The 21,467-nt window shown below is 40.0% G+C and overlaps 1 protein-coding gene across 1 annotated transcript in view; it reads left to right on the top strand.

Moving 5' to 3' along the window:
- Window positions 1–19,250, top strand: part of LOC135104003 (uncharacterized protein DDB_G0271670-like) — a 27,587-nt gene extending 8,337 nt beyond the window's left edge. Inside the window, exons 4-5 of the mRNA XM_064010867.1 lie at window positions 5,350–5,485; window positions 19,096–19,250. Coding sequence (XP_063866937.1) covers window positions 5,350–5,485; window positions 19,096–19,250 — 291 coding nt within the window. The remainder of the gene's footprint in view (window positions 1–5,349; window positions 5,486–19,095) is intronic.
- Window positions 19,251–21,467: the final 2,217 nt, after the last annotated feature.

Raw genomic sequence — 21,467 nt, 5'->3', positions numbered from 1 at the left:
AGGTGATGACGATACAGAAAAAAAAAGAAGCAACAGAGAAAAAATGAAAATGCATTCACAGGATAACATACAACAACAACAACAACAACAACAACAACAACAACAACAACAAAAATGCGTAAGTGAAAATAAAAAAAAATGCAAACAACAAAAAGGAAAACGGATTCAAATAAGGATACAACCAAAGAAAATGAAGGAAGGGAGGGATAGAAATATACTGAAAGAGAAAGACAGAGAGTGAGAAACGAGATGATAAAGGAAGGCAGACAGAAACATAGAGAATAAAAGATCAAAATCAAGACCCAGAGAGAGAGAGAGAGAGAGAGAGAGAGAGAGAGAGAGAGAGAGAGAGAGAGAGAGAGAGAGAGAGAGAGAGAAATAAAAAGATAGAAGCTGATAGAGGGTAAGAGATCGCACGGAACTGATAAGGAGGAGAAGAAGAACGAGAAGAAGAATACGAAGAAAAAGAAGAAGAGGAAGAAGAAAACAAGCGATAACAAAGAAGAATATCAACAAAAACAAGAACAAAAACAAAAGCAAAACGAAGAAAAAGAAGAAGAACAGGAAAAACAAGAAAACAACAAAATCGACAGAGAAGAAAAAAAAACAAAAAAACAAAGAAGAAACAGAACCAGAAGGACGAAAAACAAGAAGAAAAACAACAACAAACACTTCAAAAGCCGAGTTCTTCACCAAACCTAACCTAAACACTCAAAACAACTATACTTCTCCCGCTAAATGGCGCCTCGGATGCAGTTCCAACGCCAGATCTTGGGAGCCACGACTTCTACCATTGAGGAGGAGGAGGAGGAGGAGGAGGAGGAGGAGGTGGAGGAGGAGGAGGAGGAAGACAATACTAAACACAAGTGAACTCTTAGACCATTTCCCTCCCTCATTCGCGATAAAAGATAGACAAGGATAAGGTGAAATCTAAACTACTTTTGGGAGGAAAGGAGAGAGATAAGGAGGGAGGAAGGAAGGTCGATGGTGAAAGAGGGGAGGGAAGGGAGAGACAACGGAGGGAAAGGAGGGAAGAAAGAGATTAGGGAAGAGCAGCAGCAGCAGTAGAGTAGATGGGGAGATAAAAGACAGGGTTGTTATTAATGATACAAAAGAGGAGAGGGGGAAAAAAAAAGGAAACATTTGTAAACAGAGTGAAGAGTAATAAAAGAGAATAAGTAAAGAAGGAAAAGGAGAAAAGATTCCGAGTAAAACAAACAATGATAAAACATAACCTCGGGCAAGATAAGAAATGATGGAGGAAGGAGGAAGGAGGAAGGAGGAGGAGGAGGAGGAGGAGGAGGAGGAGGAGGAGGAGGAGGAGGAGGGGGAGAACGATGACGGCGACGACAACGACAATAAAGAAGAAGAAGAAGAAGAAGAAGAAGAAGATTAATAAAAAACAAACAAGAACAAAAACAAGACCACAACAGAGAGAGAGAGAGAGAGAGAGAGAGAGAGAGAGAGAGAGAGAGAGAGAGAGAGAGAGAGAGAGAGAGAGAGAGAGAGAGAGAGAGAGAGAGAGAGAACGGAGGAAAAAAGCAGAAGGAATAAGAATAGGAACAACACAAAAGAAAAAAAAGCAACAAAAACAAAAACAAAACAAGAACGACAAGAATCATAATGAACGAAGGAAGGAATAAGAAAAGACGATAAACACGATGATGACAAAGGACGAAGAAGAGGAAGAAGAAGAAAAAGCAACACAAAAACAAGAGAGAGAGAGAGAGAGAGAGAGAGAGAGAGAGAGAGAGAGAGAGAGAGAGAGAGAGAGAGAGAGAGGAGGTGGAGGAGGAGAAGAAAATAGACGAAGAATGTTCCCAGATAAGTAAGAAAGACAGAATGAGTGATAAGGGAAAGAGTCCGGGCCCGCCCCAGACTGATAAGGAAGAGATAGCGACTGATAACACGCAACTCGGAGCTGCCCTAAGATGACTGCCAACTGATAACACGAGAAAGAGAGAGAGAGAGAGAGAGAGAGAGAGAGAGAGAGAGAGAGAGAGAGAGAGAGAGAGAGAGAGAGAGAGAGAGAGAGAGAGAATGTTGAGCAGATACAGTCATACACACACACACACACACACACACACACACACACACACACACACACACACACACACACACACACACACACACTTCTTAGCAATGTCATCAGCTGACTTAAGTTGACTGACTGAATTCCACACTAATTAACCAAAAAGTTCATTAACAAGCTTACCATATGTTCTTGTTTTTACTACTACTACTACTACTACTACTACTACAACAACACCAACTACTACTACTACTACTACTACTACTACTACTACTACTACTACTACTAACAATAATCAACAATTACAGTGTTTTAATTAAGTTAGCCGACTGACTAACTGACCAACTACCAAACTGACTGACTAACTGATTGACTGAATGACTGCCTGAATGAGTAAATGACTATCTGACAGACTGTATTGCGCTTCCCTCACTCTTCCTGATAGCACAATATAACCGAGATGCCTCTCTCTCTCTCTCTCTCTCTCTCTCTCTCTCTCTCTCTCTCTCTCTCTCTCTCTCTTACAAAGATGGCATACAATCTGAGTTTCCTTTATTATTATTATTGTTATTATAACTATTATTATTATTATTATTATTATTATTATTATTATTATTGTTATTATTATTATTACTATTATTAAGGTAAAATTAAACAGAACAGTTTATTGCATGTTCAAGGACGATTAAATAATAATAATTATAATCAGTAGTAACCTTTATGATCACACTACGGAACAAAAACAAACGAACAAAAAACTTCCAGTACTACTACTACTACTACTACTAGTAGTAGTAGTAGTAGTAGTAGTAGTAGCAGTAGATGTAGTGGTGGTGGTGGTGGTGGTGAATGTAGTAAAATTTCCCCCAACACTGATAACCCTCTGAGTTTAATATTCGTGGGAAAGTGTTCACCCTCTATTGGTCTGTCTTTTTTATCTGTCTGTCTGTCTGTCTGTCCTTCACTTGTAATTATGCATCACACACACACACACACACACACACACACACTGAATCTCCAGGCAATATCCTTGGAAAGAGACGTGCGAATATGTAAAAGCAGCGATAGACTAATAAAATGCATAAAAAAAAGAAAAAAAAATACATATATAAATTCCTTCGATAAGACCACTTCGACTCCATTACAGATAACAAGAGAATGAAGTAATATAAAATAAACACGCGTGATTCACTCATGCAAAATATAACAACAGAAAAATAAGGATAAAAAAAATATAAATAAAATCAGCTGTTTAGAGCATAAACATTTAAAATGCAAGGATAACGAAAAAGAAAGAAAAAATAGCAAGGAATTAGCAGAAATGAACCAGTTAAATCGTAGATATTAATATGAAGTGTGATATCGACACCAAACTTTAAAAAAATATATATATATGCATGGATACATACATACATAAACATATACATAAACATATACGTGAACATATACATAAAAAAAAAAAAGAGTGATGCTGCGCCATAATAGTAGACATCGATGAAATAACGGATCATAAGTGGTAAATAAATACTACTACTATTACTTCTACTACTACTACTACTACTACTACTACTACTTCTACTACTACTACTACTACTACTACTACTACTCTTACAACAACTACTACTACTACTACTACTACTACTACTACTACTACTACTACTACTAATAATAATAATAATAATAATAATAATAATAATAATAATAATAACGAAGTAATACATCAAAATCAAATAATTAAAAAATAAAGAAAATATATATACATGAATATAAAAAGACGAGAAAAGTACAAAAAATAAATAAAGATAAAAACACAAGGTGACAAGAAGAATAGCAAAACAAGAAGAGAAGAATAAGAAGTGAATAAAAACAGAATACTAATTTATGGAGGAGGAGATAAGGAACAGGAAAAGACGAGAGGAAGAAGAAGGAGAGAGACACAGAGGGAAGAAAAAATATATTTCCTGAACAATCTTGAAAAAAAAAAGTAGTTATCAATTCACCGATGCACGAGAGGTAAAACTGGATAAAAAAAAAGAAAAGCAAAAAAAAAAAAAGAGAAATAAAACACTAAGATAAGCAAAGGTTACGCCAAAAATTGACGATATGAACGAAAAAAAAAAAACAAAGAAAAAAACAAGCAATAAAAAAAGACGAAATGAGCGCAAACCAACGGGAAACGAAAATAAATAAATAAATAAATAAAAAGAAAAAAATATGCAAATTAAGGGTTACGTCAAAAATACACGAAACGAACGAAGAAAGGAAAAAAAACAACATAGAAAAAAAAGACGAAATGAGCGAAAACCAACACAAATCATAAACAGATATAAAAAAAAAAGAGAGAAAACAATAAGAGAAAGGGGAAAGAGCAGGAGGAGACATGAACAGCGATGAGAGTGACGGCAAATCGATAGGCACTGGCAGTGGGAACAGTGACGAAAAGAAGGAGGCAGTGTGGTGAACAGCGGCAGATATTGATCGTCTCGTAACAAGATCTGGAAGGCACGAGGAAGAGGAGGAGGAGGAGGAGGGAGGGTGGCAGGGTGGTAGGGTGTCATGATGTGTGAGTGAATAGTGAGTGACAATGAAGTTAAAATTGGTAACTGATCCCGGCACGTGTTTGTTCTCTCTCTCTCTCTCTCTCTCTCTCTCTCTCTCTCTCTCTCTCTCTCTCTCTCTCTCTCTCTCTCTCTCTCTCTCTCATACGATTTTTTTTTTCATGTTATCACTAGATAACATAATTTTATCTTAATTCATCTCTCTCTCTCTCTCTCTCTCTCTCTCTCTCTCTCTCTCTCTCTCTCTCTCTCTCTCTCTCTCTCTCTCTCTCTCTCGATTACATTTTCTAATTTATCATAATTAAACTGTTTAAACTTTATTTTTATTTCATGATGAAGTCCACCAAGAAAATATCATATGACCATTGGAGAGAGAGAGAGAGAGAGAGAGAGAGAGAGAGAGAGAGAGAGAGAGAGAGAGAGAGAGAGAGCATTGCCTCCACGTCACCTCCACCTTCCCTTCCTCTCATTCATCACCAGGGGGACAGAAATCTTCCTCCCCATCTCCATCCTTCATCTTTATCCTCCCTTCCCCCCCAGCCCGCCTTCCTATCTCTCCCTCCTCTCCTCCTTCTCCCTAAACTCCTTTTCTCTTCTTCTCTTTGTTCTTTATGCATTCACAGGCTGACCGTTCCGCATCCAGACCTGTTCTCTCTCTCTCTCTCTCTCTCTCTCTCTCTCTCTCTCTCTCTCTCTCTCTCTCTCTCTCTCTGGATTTGCCACATAAGGATCCGTCTGTGGAGGTACTGAAAACAACAGCATAACAATAATAATAATAATAATAATAGTAGTAGTAGTAGTAGTAGTAGTAGTAGTAGTAGTAGTAGTAGTAGTAGTAGTAGTAGTAGTAGTAGTAGTAGTAGCAGCAGCAGTAGTAGTAGTAGTAATAAGGAAGGCAATGATGACGATAAAGATGATGATACCATTGACAATGCTGAAGAGGAGGAGGAGGAGGAGGTGAAGAAGAAGAAGAAGAAGAAGAAGAAGAAGAAGAAGAAGAAGAAGAAGAAGAAGAAGAAGAAAATGATGATGATGACGATGATGATAAAGCTGATAATGATGATAATGATGACCACCACCACCAACTACACCACAACCACCACCACCACCACCAACAACAACAACAACAGCAGCACCAGCGAGGCACATCTACCAAGCCAACAGTAGCGGTAGCACGTGAAAGGGAGAATTATTTATTTACACACATATATTTGCTTGCTTACAGACAGATAAGAGAGATAAGCCAATGCCCGCCACTTCACCACAACTTACTCCGCATACTCGCAATGCAAACACCAAATCTATTACTGAACCACAACTATTAACTACGTATATTGACTGCTAATGACCCTATGACATCTATTACTCTGAGTGGCCCTTCACGATTTTACTTAACAAAATAAATGAATAGATTAGTGAATAATACTGTAGACACTTAACGGCTTCAGCTAAGGACACAGGACATAAGGCAAGCTGCAAGAAGCCATCATTCACGGAGACATTTATTAGTTGAGTAGCCCCTCATAATTTTACTTCACCAAAACGTAACAAATAAACAAACAAAACTAAGACACTTAAAGGTTTGAACATAAGAACATAAGGGCAGCTGCAAGGATCGAGCCATCGGGCCTACACGTGGCAGCCTCTGTGTAAAAAATAACATGCATATCTCTACCCCACTTATCATCGTTATCAATACATGTATCTATTCTCTCAAAGCCCCTATTGACTCGGCGCTAATAACTTCATTGCTAAATATATCCCTTTCATCTACAACTCAAATTATGGACTGATTTCTTCGTATTTCTTTTTTTATCTAAGTTTATTAAGCTTAAACGTATTTTTAATGCAAGAGGGAGTCTGGCCATTAGCTACAAAAAGGGTGGAAAGAAAAGCCCCACTGAAGGTGCCACTCCTAAAAGAATAGAAGCAAAAGGATTATCTAAAATTAGAGAAGTCTTTCAGAATCACTGTTCCACCACTCCTGTAGTTGTCTGCGGTGTGTTTCATAACTATCCTCTAAAACTTCACCATTGTATTAACTACGAGGAGAAGACAAAGAAGAAACAGTTAACTGACAGCACAGCCATCACATGTACTACACCCGACACGAATGGTGAAAAAAAAAAAATAAATAAATAAAATAAATAAATATATAAACAGATAAATAATATTATATTAACCATGACGGGAGACCAAAACAGAAAGGGATAATTGGTATCACAGCTATTACATATACTGCATCCGACACGAAAGATAAAAGAAAAAATAAATGAATAAGATAAAATTAAATAAATAAACAAATAAACAGATAAATAAAATAGGTAAAAAATGTAGTTTCATTGTAATACGCTCATGATTTATTCAGTTTCTGCCGCCGCGCATTAGTCTGCACGTCAGGTCCGGCGCGCCACCGTGAGAAAATTCCTGAGTGTTGGCGAGTGACACATCAATGAAGACAGGTGCTGAGAAAATAATGACTTAAATACACGTTATAATAATTTACATAGCACTACCTCTCTCTCTCTCTCTCTCTCTCTCTCTCTCTCTCTCTCTCTCTCTCTCTCTCTCTCTCTCTCTCTGTGTGTGTGTGTGTGTGTGTGTGTGTGTGTGTGTGTGTCTGTGTGTGTGTATGTGTGTGTGTGTGTGTGTGTGTGTGTGTGTGTGTGTGTGTGTGTGTGTGTGTGTGTATGTTTATCTCACTCATCTATATTACAAAGGCCACACTGCATGATACTTTAATATTACTATAACAATAATAACAACAGTGATAAAAGTTATCCTTACTACAGCACAACAACAGAACAGACATGGAAGGCACTGCACTTGAATAAGGGACTACAACATCAAAGAAACCACAGAGGGTAAACACATCATCATCTTTCACGTCCCTCTCTTCACCTGCCGCCGATCACCACTCAACACATACCCTCAGTCACCTTCTCACTGCCCAACACAACACTGCTGCTTCCGTTCACTCCGCCACTTGGGTCTGGGATTGGTTGCTTCAGTTTCTCAGATAGGTTGGATATTAAGGATATGATCGAATGAGATAAACTGAGAAAAAATCATTCCATATAAGCAGGGAAGTTAAGAAAATTTCGAAATTATGAAATGAAAAGATAAAAAAAAAGTTAGAAAGCTATGAAAAAAAGGAAATGATCAAATGGAATAAAATAAGAATGAAAATCATTACAAATACGTAGGAAAATAAAGAAATGAAAGAAACTAATAAATGAAGGGAAAAAAAGAAAATTCCAAATAGGTATATAAGTTACGAAAATAAGGGAATAATCAAGTGAAATAAAATAAATAAAAGCACTAGTAATTCCAATAGGAAGGGGAGTTAAGAATGAAAGAAAGTACCAAATTACATCAAATAAGAAATAATAACCACGAATAAGTAGGAAAAAAATGGAACTTATCAAATGAAATAAAAGAAACGAAAATTGATCAGAACCTTCGGCTGATATTAACATCCAAACGATCTAATTACATGGCTAACCAACACATACGCTACTGTAATGAATAAATAATGATGCAAAGATAACATTCACAGAAAAATAATGAGATGTATTTAAGCTAACTTTAAAATCAGGAATGGCACAGAGATTAAAACTAACAAGAGAATGCATAGAGGAAAAAATATAACAATGATACAATTATAAATGAGAGAGAGAGAGAGAGAGAGAGAGAGAGAGAGAGAGAGAGAGAGAGAGAGAGAGAGAGAGAGAGAGACGCGATAAAGAGTGGTGTGTGTGTGTATGTCACCTTCCCACATTAATAAATGAGGAGTCACACGAGAACACTCACAAAGGAGAAAAATAAACAAACAGTTACGTCCTCTTATTACATACACACACACACACACACGCACGCACGCACCACGTCCTCTCTCTCTCTCTCTCTCTCTCTCTCTCTCTCTCTCTCTCTCTCTCTCTCTCTCTCTCTCTCTCTCTCTCTCACCATGTCTCTCTGTCTTTTAAACTTCCACTTCATTCACCCTAACATTTACATACGACACTCTCCCTTCCACCCCCCTTCCACATATATGCCTCTTCCAGCAGCCCCTTCTCTTCTTGTACCTCCACCACCACCACCACCTCCTCCTCCAGTGCTCTCGTCCTCCTCCCCGGCGTGAATGGAGCGCAGCACGGTGACTGGAGAGCATTGATGGTATCTCACCCAGGGACTCGCACCGGTTATTGCAAGAATGACAAATTATTCCAGTGTCACACGCCCCGGAAAAACCCTGTGACTATTAACACGACGACGGGATTAGAGAGGGCAGCGGGGCGGAGAAGGTAATGTTGGCTGGCGGCAGGGAAACAGTGCGAGGGGAGAGGGGAAAGGAAAGGCACGGGGAAAGGAAAGGCACGAGGAGGATGGAGTGAGTGGATAAGAAGGGAAAGGAAAACAGGGAAAACAGAGAATGAAATACGGAAAAATGAAATGAAAGGGAGAGAGAGAGAGGGAAGAGAGTGAATGAATAGGAGAAGAAAGGGAAGGAAAAAAAGAAAGAGAATGAAATGAAAGGGATAGAAGGGAAAGGAAATAACAGAAGGGAAAGAAGACAGTGAATGGATAGGAGGGAAAGGGAAGGAAAACGGAGGATGAAATGAAAGGGCATAAGGTAGAGGAAATAGAGGAAGAGAGAAAAAAAAAGAGAAGGGAGAACAAGGGTATACAAAGCAAGAAATAGAGGGAAGGAAAAAAAAAGTGTTAGGAACAGAAAGGGTACACAAGGATAAGAAAAAAAAATGAGGGAAGATAGAAGAGACGGAAAGGAAGGAGGATGAAAGAAATAAATGAAAGAAGAGAAAGGTTAACAGAAAGAGTGGAAGAAGAAAAAATGAAGACAAAATGAGGGAAAAAGGGGAAATACGAAGAAAGGAGAGGACGGAAAGAGAAACAGAAAAGAAACTGAAGGAAGGAGAAGGAAATAGGAGAAGAGAAAGGAAGAAAACCAGGAGGAATGGAAGCTCCACAAGAAAAAGAAAACAAAGAGAGAAAAACAGGGAATGAATAAAAGGGGAAGAAGGAAGAAGAGACAAAATTGAGAAATAGAAGTAAATTTAATGAAGAGGAGGGAGACTGGGAAGGAACGTAAGGAACAGGACAGGAAATAAGAAAGGAATGAAGAAAAAGAGAAGGAAAGGAGAAAGAAAAAAGACGAAGAATGAAAGGCAAAAGAAAATAAAAAAAACAAAAAAAGAGAAGAGAACAAAGAAGGAATGGAAAGGAAAAAAGAGAAATACATGGAAAGGATAGGAACAGGAGAAAAGATAAAATAAACACATAAGAAAGCAAAGAAAAATAGAAAAGAAATAGGAAAAAAAGAAGGAAATGAAAAAAAGGAAAAAAAGGAGAAAAAAAAGCAAGAGACAGGGAGGAATAAGGGTCGAAATTACGATCACTTTTCAAAGAGAGGAGAAAAAAAAAAAAAAAGGAAGCACAGGAGGAAAGAGGGAAGAGGAAGATTAAGGGGTAATGATCAGGAGAGAGGAAATAGAAGGAGAAAGATGAATGGGGCGAGACATGAGATGGAAAGAATGGAAAGTTGATCCAATGGGCGAACACACACACACACACACACACACACACACACACACACACACACACACACACACACACAGAGAAGCTTAAAATCATTCGCCTTCATACATACATACATACATACATACATACATATACACACATTAAAAGAACTTATATAAGAGACAAGATAATGAGGGAAATTAGGAAGTTAAGAGAGCTTACAAGAAAGGAGGGAAAAAGGAGAGAGAGAGAGAGAGAGAGAGAGAGAGAGAGAGAGAGAGAGAGAGAGAGAGAGAGAGAGAGAGAGAGAGAGAGAGAGAGAGGCCCCAACACACACACACACACACACACACACACACACACACACGGACAGACACAGAAACAAAGCAAGCAAGCCACCCCACTAAAACAAACACACACACACACACACACACACACACACACAGCTGGAAGAGGCGCAGCGGCACTATCTGGCGTGGCACTTTTTATCAGGGTGAGTGTCATTTTTGGACAAACGCGAGTAGTCTGTCCCGGGGAGGAAATGACATAATTAGCAGACGGAAGGGGCGGGCAGGTGGGCGGGGTGAGGGATGATCCTTTTCGCGCCGTGGGGGGAAGGGAGGGAGCAGTGGGAGGAGGAGGAGGAGGAGGAGGAGGAGGAGGAGTTAGGGGGTGAGAATGTTAGGTTTTCTTGTTGTTCCTCTCAAGAATTGGTCTTTTTTTGTGTGTCCTCTCTCTCTCTCTCTCTCTCTCTCTCTCTCTCTCTCTTGGCATTCTTGTTTTTATTACTTACTTAGCCATAAGAACAAGTAGTAGTAGTAGTAGTAGTAGTAGTAGTAGTAGTAGTAGTAGTAGTAGTAGTAGTAGTAGTAGTAGTAGTAGTAGTGGTAGCAGTAGAGTAGTAATGGTAGTGGTGGTAGTAGTAGTAGTAGTAGTAGTAGTAGTAGTAGTAGTAGTAGTAGTAGTAATAACAATGATGATAATGATGATGATGATGACAATAACCAACTAAAACACACACACACACACACACACACACACACACACACACACACACACACACTAACACACAAAAAGTTGCATCACTCTCAGCTGAATTAATTGGCTGAAAACTTCATTAGCGCTTGCTTACACTATAACTTGTAACGATTTCATTTAGATAAGAGGTGCAGAGAAGTGCGTGAGCTGGCCGTGTCTCATATTTAGTGAGACAAGGAGGAGGAGGAGGAGGAGGAGGAGGAGGAGGAGGAGGAGGAGGAGGAGGAAGAGGAGGAAGACACTAAGAGGACACACACCCAGCAGTCTCAAACACACACACGCACACATCCCCTGAGAGAGAGAGAGAGAGAGAGAGAGAGAGAGAGAGAGAGAGAGAGAGAGAGAGAGAGAGAGAGAGAGAGAGAGAGAGAGAGAGAGAGAGAGAGAGAGAGAGAGAGACGTGGAAACTGTTACCCTAAATGGACCTCCTGATGGATGGTCTCATGACTTCAATAAAAATCTGAAATGAAATGGAAGGAGGAGGAGGAGAAAGAGGAGGAGGAGGAGGAGGAGGAATGGCAGGAGGAGGAGGAAACACCGGAAGGAGAAGTAAATGTGAACTAGAAATAGGAAATGGCGATACAGGAGATAATTCAAGTATGTACTACAATGTCATCATGATTTCTGCTTTTGTAGTAGTAGTAGTAGTAGTAGTAGCAGTAGTAGTAGTAGTAGTAGTAGTAGTAGTAGTAGTAGTAGTAGCAGTAGTAGTAGTAAGAGTAGTAACAGAATTTTTTTTTGTTTTGTTTTGTTGTTTTTGTTGTAATAATAGTAGTAGTAGTTATTGTTGTAGTAGAAGCTGTATTAGTGGTAGTGGTAGTAGAAATAGTAGTGGTGTTTGTTGTTGTTGTTGTTGTTGTTTGTTGTTGTTGTTGTTGTTGTTGTTGTTGTTGCTGTTGTTGTTGTTTTGCATCAGTGTCTTAGCAAAAGAAAAAATAATAATGTGAGGAAACAGGAAAGACATCTCAATAATTTTGCAATGAAAAAAAAAGTGAATGAAAAAATAAACGAAAAAATATTTCTTATATGTAAAAAGATACAAAAATGGAACAAACTAAACGTAACTTGGAAAGAAAAGGAAAAGAATAAGAATGGAGAGGGAGAGAAACAAGAAAGATTTTGAAGGTATAGAACAAAAAAAAAGAGAAACAAAAGAAAAGAAAGGAAATGCGTACACCTCTCTCTCTCTCTCTCTCTCTCTCTCTCTCTCTCTCTCTCTCTCTCTCTCTCTCTCTCTCTCTCTCTCTCTCTCAAGAATCAAGACATCAAACGAACAATAACCAATCCAACCAGCATTCCCTCAATCACTCAAACCAACAAAACCAACCCAGCCATTAACACACACAACACACACAAGCTTTCATCCAATCAGCATCAAGAGGGGATCAGCAATGAACCAATCACCGCAGAGCCAATCAGATAGTCAGCCAATCAGCCAATCAGACAAGACTCCTGCCAACCCGGACCTTCATGCCTAAAGCTAATATTGTATGCATGACTGATCACTGCCTCCATGTGTGTATGTATGTATGTATGTATGTACAAAGGGTGGGGGTTATGGGCGCACACGTGTATGGTTTTATATAGTGTGGAAGGAGAAGGGATAGAGGGAAGGAAGAAATGGGATGAAGGGAGGAAGAAGGAGAGAAGAATTTCAAGTGCATGGCTGGAGACTAAGAGGAAATGGAAGGATAGGAAGAAGTTAGTTAGAAATGGATGAAAGGTGACGGAGAAGGAATCGGAAGATGTAAGGAAGAAGGGAAGAAGAAGGGATTAGAAATGGATGAGAGGTGATAAGGAAGAAAAAGGAGAGAGTAGGGAAAGGAAGTGGAGAAGGAGGAATGGTAAAAAAAAAGAATGGGGAGAGGAAAGAAAAGATAAATTGGGAGAAAAGAGAGAAGTAAGACAAAGAAAGATACAAACGAAGAAGAGAGATGAGAGAAAAAGAAAGAGAAGATAGGATATAGGCAAACAAAGAAGAGAAACTTAAGTAAAAAAGGGAGGGAAGAAAAAAAAGACGATAAAGAAGAGCAGAAACGTGCAGACAAGATCAAGAAAAAGAAAAAGAAAAACAGAAGGGAAGAAAGGTAGATAAAAAAGAACAGGTACCAATAATGATTATGATTATGATAAAGAAAACAGGAAAAGAAAGGAAGAGAGAGAGAGAGAGAGAGAGAGAGAGAGAGAGAGAGAGAGGAGAGAGAGAGAGAGAGAGAGAGAGAGAGAGAGAGAGAGAGAGAGAGAGCAAACTGATGCAGCACATAAAGTGATACAAATAACAGATGCAAGAAAGAAAAAAAGAATAACAAAAATAAATACAAAAACAAACCAAAAAACAAATAATAATAATAATAATAATAATAATAATAATAATAATAATAATAATAATAATAATAATGAAAACACAGACAGGAATACTGACCGAACTTTGCAGAATAAAAGAAAAAAAAAAAAGAGAGAAAGAGAACGAAAAACAAGAAGACAAGAAAGAATCAAGAATAATACAAAGAATAAAAGACAAAGCAAAGAGACAATGACCGATATGAACTAAGAAACAAAACAAATAGAAAGAGAGAGAAAAAAAGAAACACACACACACACACACACACACACACACACACACACACACACACACACACACACACACACACACACATCAAGACAGAGAAGGCAATAGACAGACAGACAGACGAACAGACAATTACCAGCAAGGGGTTACCTGCTATCTAAAGAGCATCAGGATGGGGATAAGAGGGGAGGGGGGAGAAAAGGGAAGGGGAGGAGGGGGAGGAAGAGAAAAGGGGGAAGGGGAGACAAATATGGAGAAAGAGTCACATCTCTTCGTCAATCTGTCTGTGTACGGTTGAGGGAGAAGAAGAGGGTGGGGAGAGAGAAAAGGAGAGGGAAAAGAAAAGAGAAGAGAGAGGAGGTAGGGAGAGAAGGGAGGAAGAAGAAGGGAGATGGAAAAGAAGAGGGAAAGTTGAGAAGGAAAGGGAGATTGGAGAATGAAGAGAGATGAGAGGGGAAGAGAAGGAGGAGGAAGAGGGGAAGAAGATAGGAGAAAGAGAAAAGGAGGAAGAAGAAGAGAGGGACAGGAGGAGGGAGAGGAAAAAGATGGAAGATGGATGGAGGGAGAGAAGAGGAACAGGAGAGGAGGGAGAGGAGAGGTGAGGGAAGGGAAAGGAGAAAAAGAGATAAAGGTGGGAAAAGACAGGAGGAGAGAAGAGGGAGAGGTGAGAGAAGAGGAGTGAGAAGAGAAAATGAGAAAAGATGAAGGAGAATTGAACAAGTACAGCAAAAAAAAAAAAAAAATACCAGAAGGATGAGGGAAGAAGTAAGAGGAGTTAGAAAGGTGAGGATGATGAAAAGGAAGGTGAGAGAGAATAGGGGAGGGAAGGGTAAAGAATGATAGGGAAGAATAGAATATGAGGATAATGGGAAACAGGTGGCGTGGGATTTGTTGTGAGCTGCAAGAATTATGAGAAGGTGAATAGGAATGAGAAGGAGGAGGAGAAAGAGGAGGAGAAGGAGGAGGAGGAGGAGAAGGAGAGCGTGGAAGAAGGAAGTAGGGAATAAAAAGATGTTAGAGAATAAGAGAGAAGGAAGAATGAAGACGGTGACTAGTGATATATTTTTTTCTCTATTGCAATTTCTCTTTTGGTAAATTTAGTTACAACGTTTAAGCGAAAACCTGAAAGTAAGCTGGCACTTGTAAACACTTTGAGGAGGACGAGGAGGAGGAGGAGGAGGAGGAGGAGGAAGAGGAGGAGGAGGAAGAGAAAAAGACACACACTCATACCTCATAATTTTGCTTTTGTTTACTTTCCTTATTATCATCATCATCATCACCATCATCATCATAATTATCATCTCCAAAGAGGAAGGAGAGGAAGAGGAAGAGAAAGGCCTCATAATTCCAATCCATGTATCTTTATCATCATCATCACCATCATTATCATCATCACCATCATCGTCATCATCATCATCATCATCACCACAACATCAAAGACTAAAAAACAATAAAAAAATGCAACACAATCAATTTACATTTTCTTCTACACTTTTTAATCTCTCTCTCTCTCTCTCTCTCTCTCTCTCTCTCTCTCTCTCTCTCTCTCTCTCTCTCTCTCCCGCGGCAGCCCGTCAGGAGAGCGGCGCCCTGCGAGGGAAGGTAAATAATGGAGTGACACCATTTGACGCCACAGAGATAAGCATCCGTCGCTTCAGGGAGGTGGCCAATGTACCACTACAGGGGGGCTGCCTCTCTCTCTCTCTCTCTCTCTCTCTCTCTCTCTCTCTCTCTCTCTCTCTCTCTCTCTCTCTCTCTCTCTCTCTCTCTCTCTCTCTCTCTCTCTCCTTCTGTTAACCCTTTCTCCCATCATCGGATTCTGTCTTCTCTTCACTTTCCATGTTTTGTATTCTGTGTTTCTCCTCAGTTTTTCTCTCCTTTCTTCCTGTATGTGATATCTATTAACTTTTCCTTATTTCCTGGTTGTTAATTGTCTTTTTTATACGCCCATTCTTTGTTTCTCATTCCTAATTTCTCTCTCTTCTCATTTACTACTTCTTTATCCTCGTCTGGTTTTTTTTTTTTCAGTTTAAACTTTTCCTCAATCTCTCCGCTATTTTCTTTCTACATTTCACTCCTGCCCGCCTATCTCATTATTTGCTCTTTCCTTCGCCTCTTCTTCTTAGCCCTTTCACTGCTACCTTGGTACATCTTTCTTTAACTACAAACCACTCTGAAACCCTTCTTCTTGTTCTACATCGAAACAGTATACTAGTTAGGAGCTGTAATATCTATTTTTTAAACTCATTCTTTCACACCGATGCTTATAAAGATTTCATACCATGTTTTTCTAGTGTCGTCAATATTGCAGTGAAAGTGTCCCAGGTTTTATGAGTATTATTAGGTATGAAAGGCTGGCCACAGACGGAGCAGGAGTGGTCATGAACAAGGAGGAAGACCTATGAACCCCTGCATAGTCTTATGAACCGCTGCATAGTGAAGGAAATCTTGAAGGGGAGAACTATATAAATACAAACTCCTCGGTAGTTCTTTGGGTTGCCTGGTGTTCTCATGTCAGTCACGGTTAAACGTTGAGTAATCTGCCGCACTCACAATATATTTAGTGTCTTTTTCCTCGACTCGAAGTCCCCTGATCTTAATTTTGTATTCTGATCTTATAATGGCTTAACTTAACCTTACCTAACCTAACCTAGACTTGCAAACCTTACCCATCTTTCTTTTCCTTTCTTTTTTTTTTTTTTTTAGCTCAGTTTGCAGTCCTCTGATCTTAATCTGGTAATCTGATCTTATAATGGCCTTGAACAATAAGTCTGCTAGCTCCATATATAGCAAGTCTGTATCAGAGCTCCGGCTTAGTAGACCTGACCTCACTGCACATTATATATTCCCTAAAACGTTAGAATTGAAAGCTAATAAAAAAAAAAAAAGGGGAAACATTAAACTTAACAATGGTAAAAAGACATAAATTGCGCATTATATTCAAAAATAGTCAGTCGGTCAATGATCTGCGGACAATCATCGTATCTTTAATGGTTTTACTACACAAGACACATGACGCATTGGGAAGAAAGCCCCAAGACACACCAGGGCATTTGTTAATCAGATACAGAGAGCAACACCGCCCACCAGTCAGTCATCAAGATCTTTTTAAACTGCTAACAGATGAGTGAGGGAAAATGTTGCAGACAGTGGAAGTGAATGTGGTACGTTACTGGGCTTCTGACAATGACTGTACAGATGTCTTAAGGAGGAACAAGGAAAGCAAACTACTCTTACTCCAGTGTTCGTTAGAGTTCACACGTCGGTTTCATTGCATTTTAGAATCAAACACACCAATTCATGTACTTTCAAAAGTTTGCCAGTAGTTTTCACGCTAGTTTTATTGCATTTAGCAGTCAAAATAACCCCTTCCAAGGATTTGTTAACAGTTTACACGCTGGTTTCTTTGTAATTCCGGAGTTTAACATACAACTTATTGTACTTGTAGTTTTGCCAGTAATTTACACACTAGTTTCATTCCACTCTACATTCAAATACACTAAACAGATTACTTTCAAGAGTCTGGCGGCAATTTACACCCTAGTTTCATTGAATTTTAAAGTCAAACACTATAAACAGAGTACTTCCAAGGGTTTTCTAGTATTTAACAAACCGGTTCATCTTATTCTATAGCCAAAATACACCACGTCTGATACTTCCAAGAGCCTGCCAGCAATTTACACGGTACTTTCATCGCATTTTAGAATCAAACACTATAAACAGAATACTTTCAAGAGTTTTCCAGTAATTTACACGCCTGTTCATCTCATTCTACAGTCAAAATACACCACATCAAATACTTTCAAGACCCTGCCAGCAATTTACACGGTGCTTTCATCGCATCGTACCATCAAACACACCACAGTGAGTACCGCAGTGCGTGTACTCGACCATCTGTGTACCTGGTCGAGACACTGCTACCTGGGCAGCCGACAACCCGTGTTAAGCAGAGCGGAAAACAGATGCGGCAGGTGGGCACTGATCTGCTTCTTATCCTGCCTGCTCCCCCTGCTGTCTGCTGCCCACCTCACCTCCTACTCTATTTCCTGCTCCTCTACCGACTGCTGCCCTAATACCTGCTGATCTGACGCCTGCTCTTCCGTTGTCCACTGCCTAACTATGTTCTCTTCAAATTCCTGCTCTTCCACCGCCCACTGCCTCATTACCTGCTAATCTTTGCTGCCTCGCTGATTCCTTCTACTCCAGAAATGAATGTTCCCAAAATGCCTGCTGTTTCCCTGTCCACTAACCAGTCACCTGCTGTCGTATCACCAGTTGTCTCGTCACCTCCTGCCCTTTACCTCTGCCTTGCCCTCCTGCTCCGCCCTGCTAATGAATGCATGCCGCGGGTTTTCGACAAATGCCGCAGCAGTTTTCAGTTATAATAGCAAGAATGTCTCCATCATAACTAGACTGAGATCATCTTGTCAAATGTAGTAGAAGTTTATTGATAAATTGTATATAAGTATTACTGAATTTGTCTTAAAATGTATTAACTGTTGGCAACAAATGATGAGTAAAAACTGAATTCGAACTAAAACATGTTGTCAAAATATAAAAATAAATGCATTTAGAGAACTAACAACCTCTCGTTATGAAGAATAAAAGTAGGAAGTGTAAGGCAACACAACATGAAGGTGAATCAAAGCGGTAAAAATTTGTTAGACAATAAAAATTCTGAAACAAGTTGAATATATTCAGAAAAAAAAAAAAATTCATATGCAGCAATTGAAATTATCTGTCCAGTGAACGTGTATATTATTACATAATGCTTCAATAAATAAGGCTGAAGTTCATCCTGTCTACAACTGTAAGAGGAAGTTAATAGGTAGTGCACATGATACGAAATTTGGTATTTATCGAACAAAGACTGACGTTTCTGTGCAGAAAAGGCAACACTTCCCAGAGGACGATGTGAGACAGTCTCCTCCCCTCACATGCAGGCCGCTTTCCTGTCGAGGGAGTTCAAGGAAGCCAAAAGAAAAAAAATTCGAAAAGTCAGAGTCAGCGACTCTGTGCGGAAAGTGTAGTGGCGGCCCCGGTAGAATGCAATGAGCGGCGCCACACCTGCTCGAGAATGGTGCGGCGCCTCCAGTCAGCTACCCATGTGACGTGTGGCCGCGTGTGTACTACTGATACACAAACGTATTGCTCAGGTGCCGCGTGCAGGAAACCGCGACGTCGTACAGGAAAGATGTTAAGATGTACTGAATCAACTGATGGATGCTGCGCTGGTCAGGAGGGAAAAGAATGCTACTTGTGGCAAACTTACTTCCAGATACTAGAACAAGTCCAAGTATGTGGTGCAGAGCGCTTATCGGAGAGTTGAAAGCCTTAACATTACTCTGTCAACCTCACAGCAAGGAGAGCGTTAGTGGTGGTGACTCAGACCTGTATCAACCTGGGGACAGTTTCATGTGGTGATGGCCGTGCTCAGCTCAGTAACTTGCAGGCTACACCGTCACATTATGATACCCAGAGCAAGACGGCGAGATTAAAAGAGACCAGTGATTAGGAAGATAATATAGGTTCATCTTAAGAACTCAACTACAGATTCCTCTACTGCAGGAGGATGAAGCTCCCCGGCCCGCGTTAATAGTAAAAGACGCAATATCATTATGCAAGTATTAGCCGATGCACATTACGGAATCATTGGCATAGCTGCACGGTGGCCGGGATGGAGGCTTGATGCATCAGTCTGGCCTACACGTTAAGGAGGCCGACGGCAGACACAATTAGGTAGTGGCATTAGTAAGTATTGAGATTATTGGATGCCTTAACGAAAAAAATAGATAAATAAAATAAATAAATAAATAAAAGAGTAGGCAGAGAATTAGTAAAGGTTAATCTTGATACTTCTCTTGCAATAATTTCTTTCACAAACATTTTTTTCGACAAATGACACAAGCAGCATTCCTAAGAAGACCTAACTTCGACTAAATACTAGAACGACCACCACCCACCCATCCACCCACCGAGACACACACAAACACAACACCACGCTGAACGAGCAACACACACTAAGCAGATCCGCAAATCACTCCATTCACTCAAATAAAAAAAATATCCTTCACCCATATGACCAATGAAATACAAAAATAAGCGAACACACCCGAACAAAAATGCTTGAATAATACTCGTGTCCATCTTCATTCCATAATACTTCGTCTGTTAGGCCAAAGTCATCGTATTTATGGATGATATTACTATACAAAGCAAATAACACACTGGAAACAAAGCACCGAAGCACCAAAACACACCAGGGCATTCGTTAATCACAATACACAGACTAACACGGCCCACCCACCAGCACATGATGGAAGAAAGAGGGAGAAAAAAAACAAAACAAAACACTCCACTAGAACTGAAATCAGAATCGTGCAAGTTGAGACTGGTAATGAGATAGTAATAACCCTCGATGCACCTTTGATCCAGTTCTCTTCTTTCCTCGACGTCTCCGCCTATCTGTTCCATCTGGCTAATGTGTCTGCCGTGCCTGTTATTCCCTATGAGAGGAGGAAGAGTTCTCTCACATTACACATACACTTGCTCTCTTCTCTTATCTCCGCCCACCCATGTCTCTCTCCTCCCCTCTCACATCTCCCACCACCCACTCCCATGCCTCGCAGACCACCCAGACCTGCTTGTCACACGCACACACACACACACACACACACATGAAGGCCACCATATCCTCTCTCTTTCTCTACCTCATACACTTTCCCCTCTTCTCTTCCCCTTCTTCAGTATCACATCCCCTCTCCCTTCCTCTGCCACACACACACACACACACACACACACACACACACACACAGTCGTCTCTTCAACTCCGCGCCATCACAAGGAGAGATCAGAGACAAGTGAAGTATTAGATGTCAATTGAGATAATAGTGACCACTCCCCTTCCTAGTTCTCTCTCTCTCTCTCTCTCTCTCTCTCTCTCTCTCTCTCTCTCTCTCTCTCTCTCTCTCTCTCTCCACCCGTCTACGAGTACTTCTATGCCTCCCACGCTGCCTTCTCTCCCGCCACCACCATCACAACCATCATCACCACTCTCCCGCCACCACCATCACAACCATCATCACCAGTCTTCCGCCACCACCATCACAACCATCATTAAAACAGCATCCACCAGCATCACCTGCGATTGTGGTATTTGTATGTCTTGAATATGGTTTTCAGTGTTACTAATGATGTTAGGGAAAGATATTAATAACCATCACATCACCGCCATCACCAACTACTACAATAAAACGACAAGCTGCTATTGGTGACACTGCTACTTCTACAACAGCAACAACAACTACTGCTGCTACTAGTACAGTTGCTGCTCGTGCTGCTGCTGCTGCTGCTGTAGTTGATGGTAATAATGATGATACTTCTATTACCACCACCACCACCACCAACAGTACTACTACTACTACTACTACTACTACTACTACTACAAGTCATTGCTAATATAACTACTACTATTACTTCAACACTACTTAAAACAACAACAACAACAATAACAACAACAACAACAACAACTACAACTACTACTACTACTATTACTACTACTGCTACTACTACAACCGCAATTACCACCATCACTACTACTACTACTACTACTGCGCAATAATCACTAGTTATTAGAGAAAACTATTCATGGTATCCTTATCGGTTTTTGGGAAGTCCACTAATCATTATCACCCTAACAACCCCCAATACCTCCCCCTCACCCCGTCAGCAC

Source organism: Scylla paramamosain, chromosome 10 (genome assembly GCF_035594125.1).
Source record: "Scylla paramamosain isolate STU-SP2022 chromosome 10, ASM3559412v1, whole genome shotgun sequence".
Classification (NCBI taxonomy): domain Eukaryota; kingdom Metazoa; phylum Arthropoda; class Malacostraca; order Decapoda; family Portunidae; genus Scylla; species Scylla paramamosain.
This window is presented reverse-complemented; position numbering and strand designations above follow the sequence as displayed.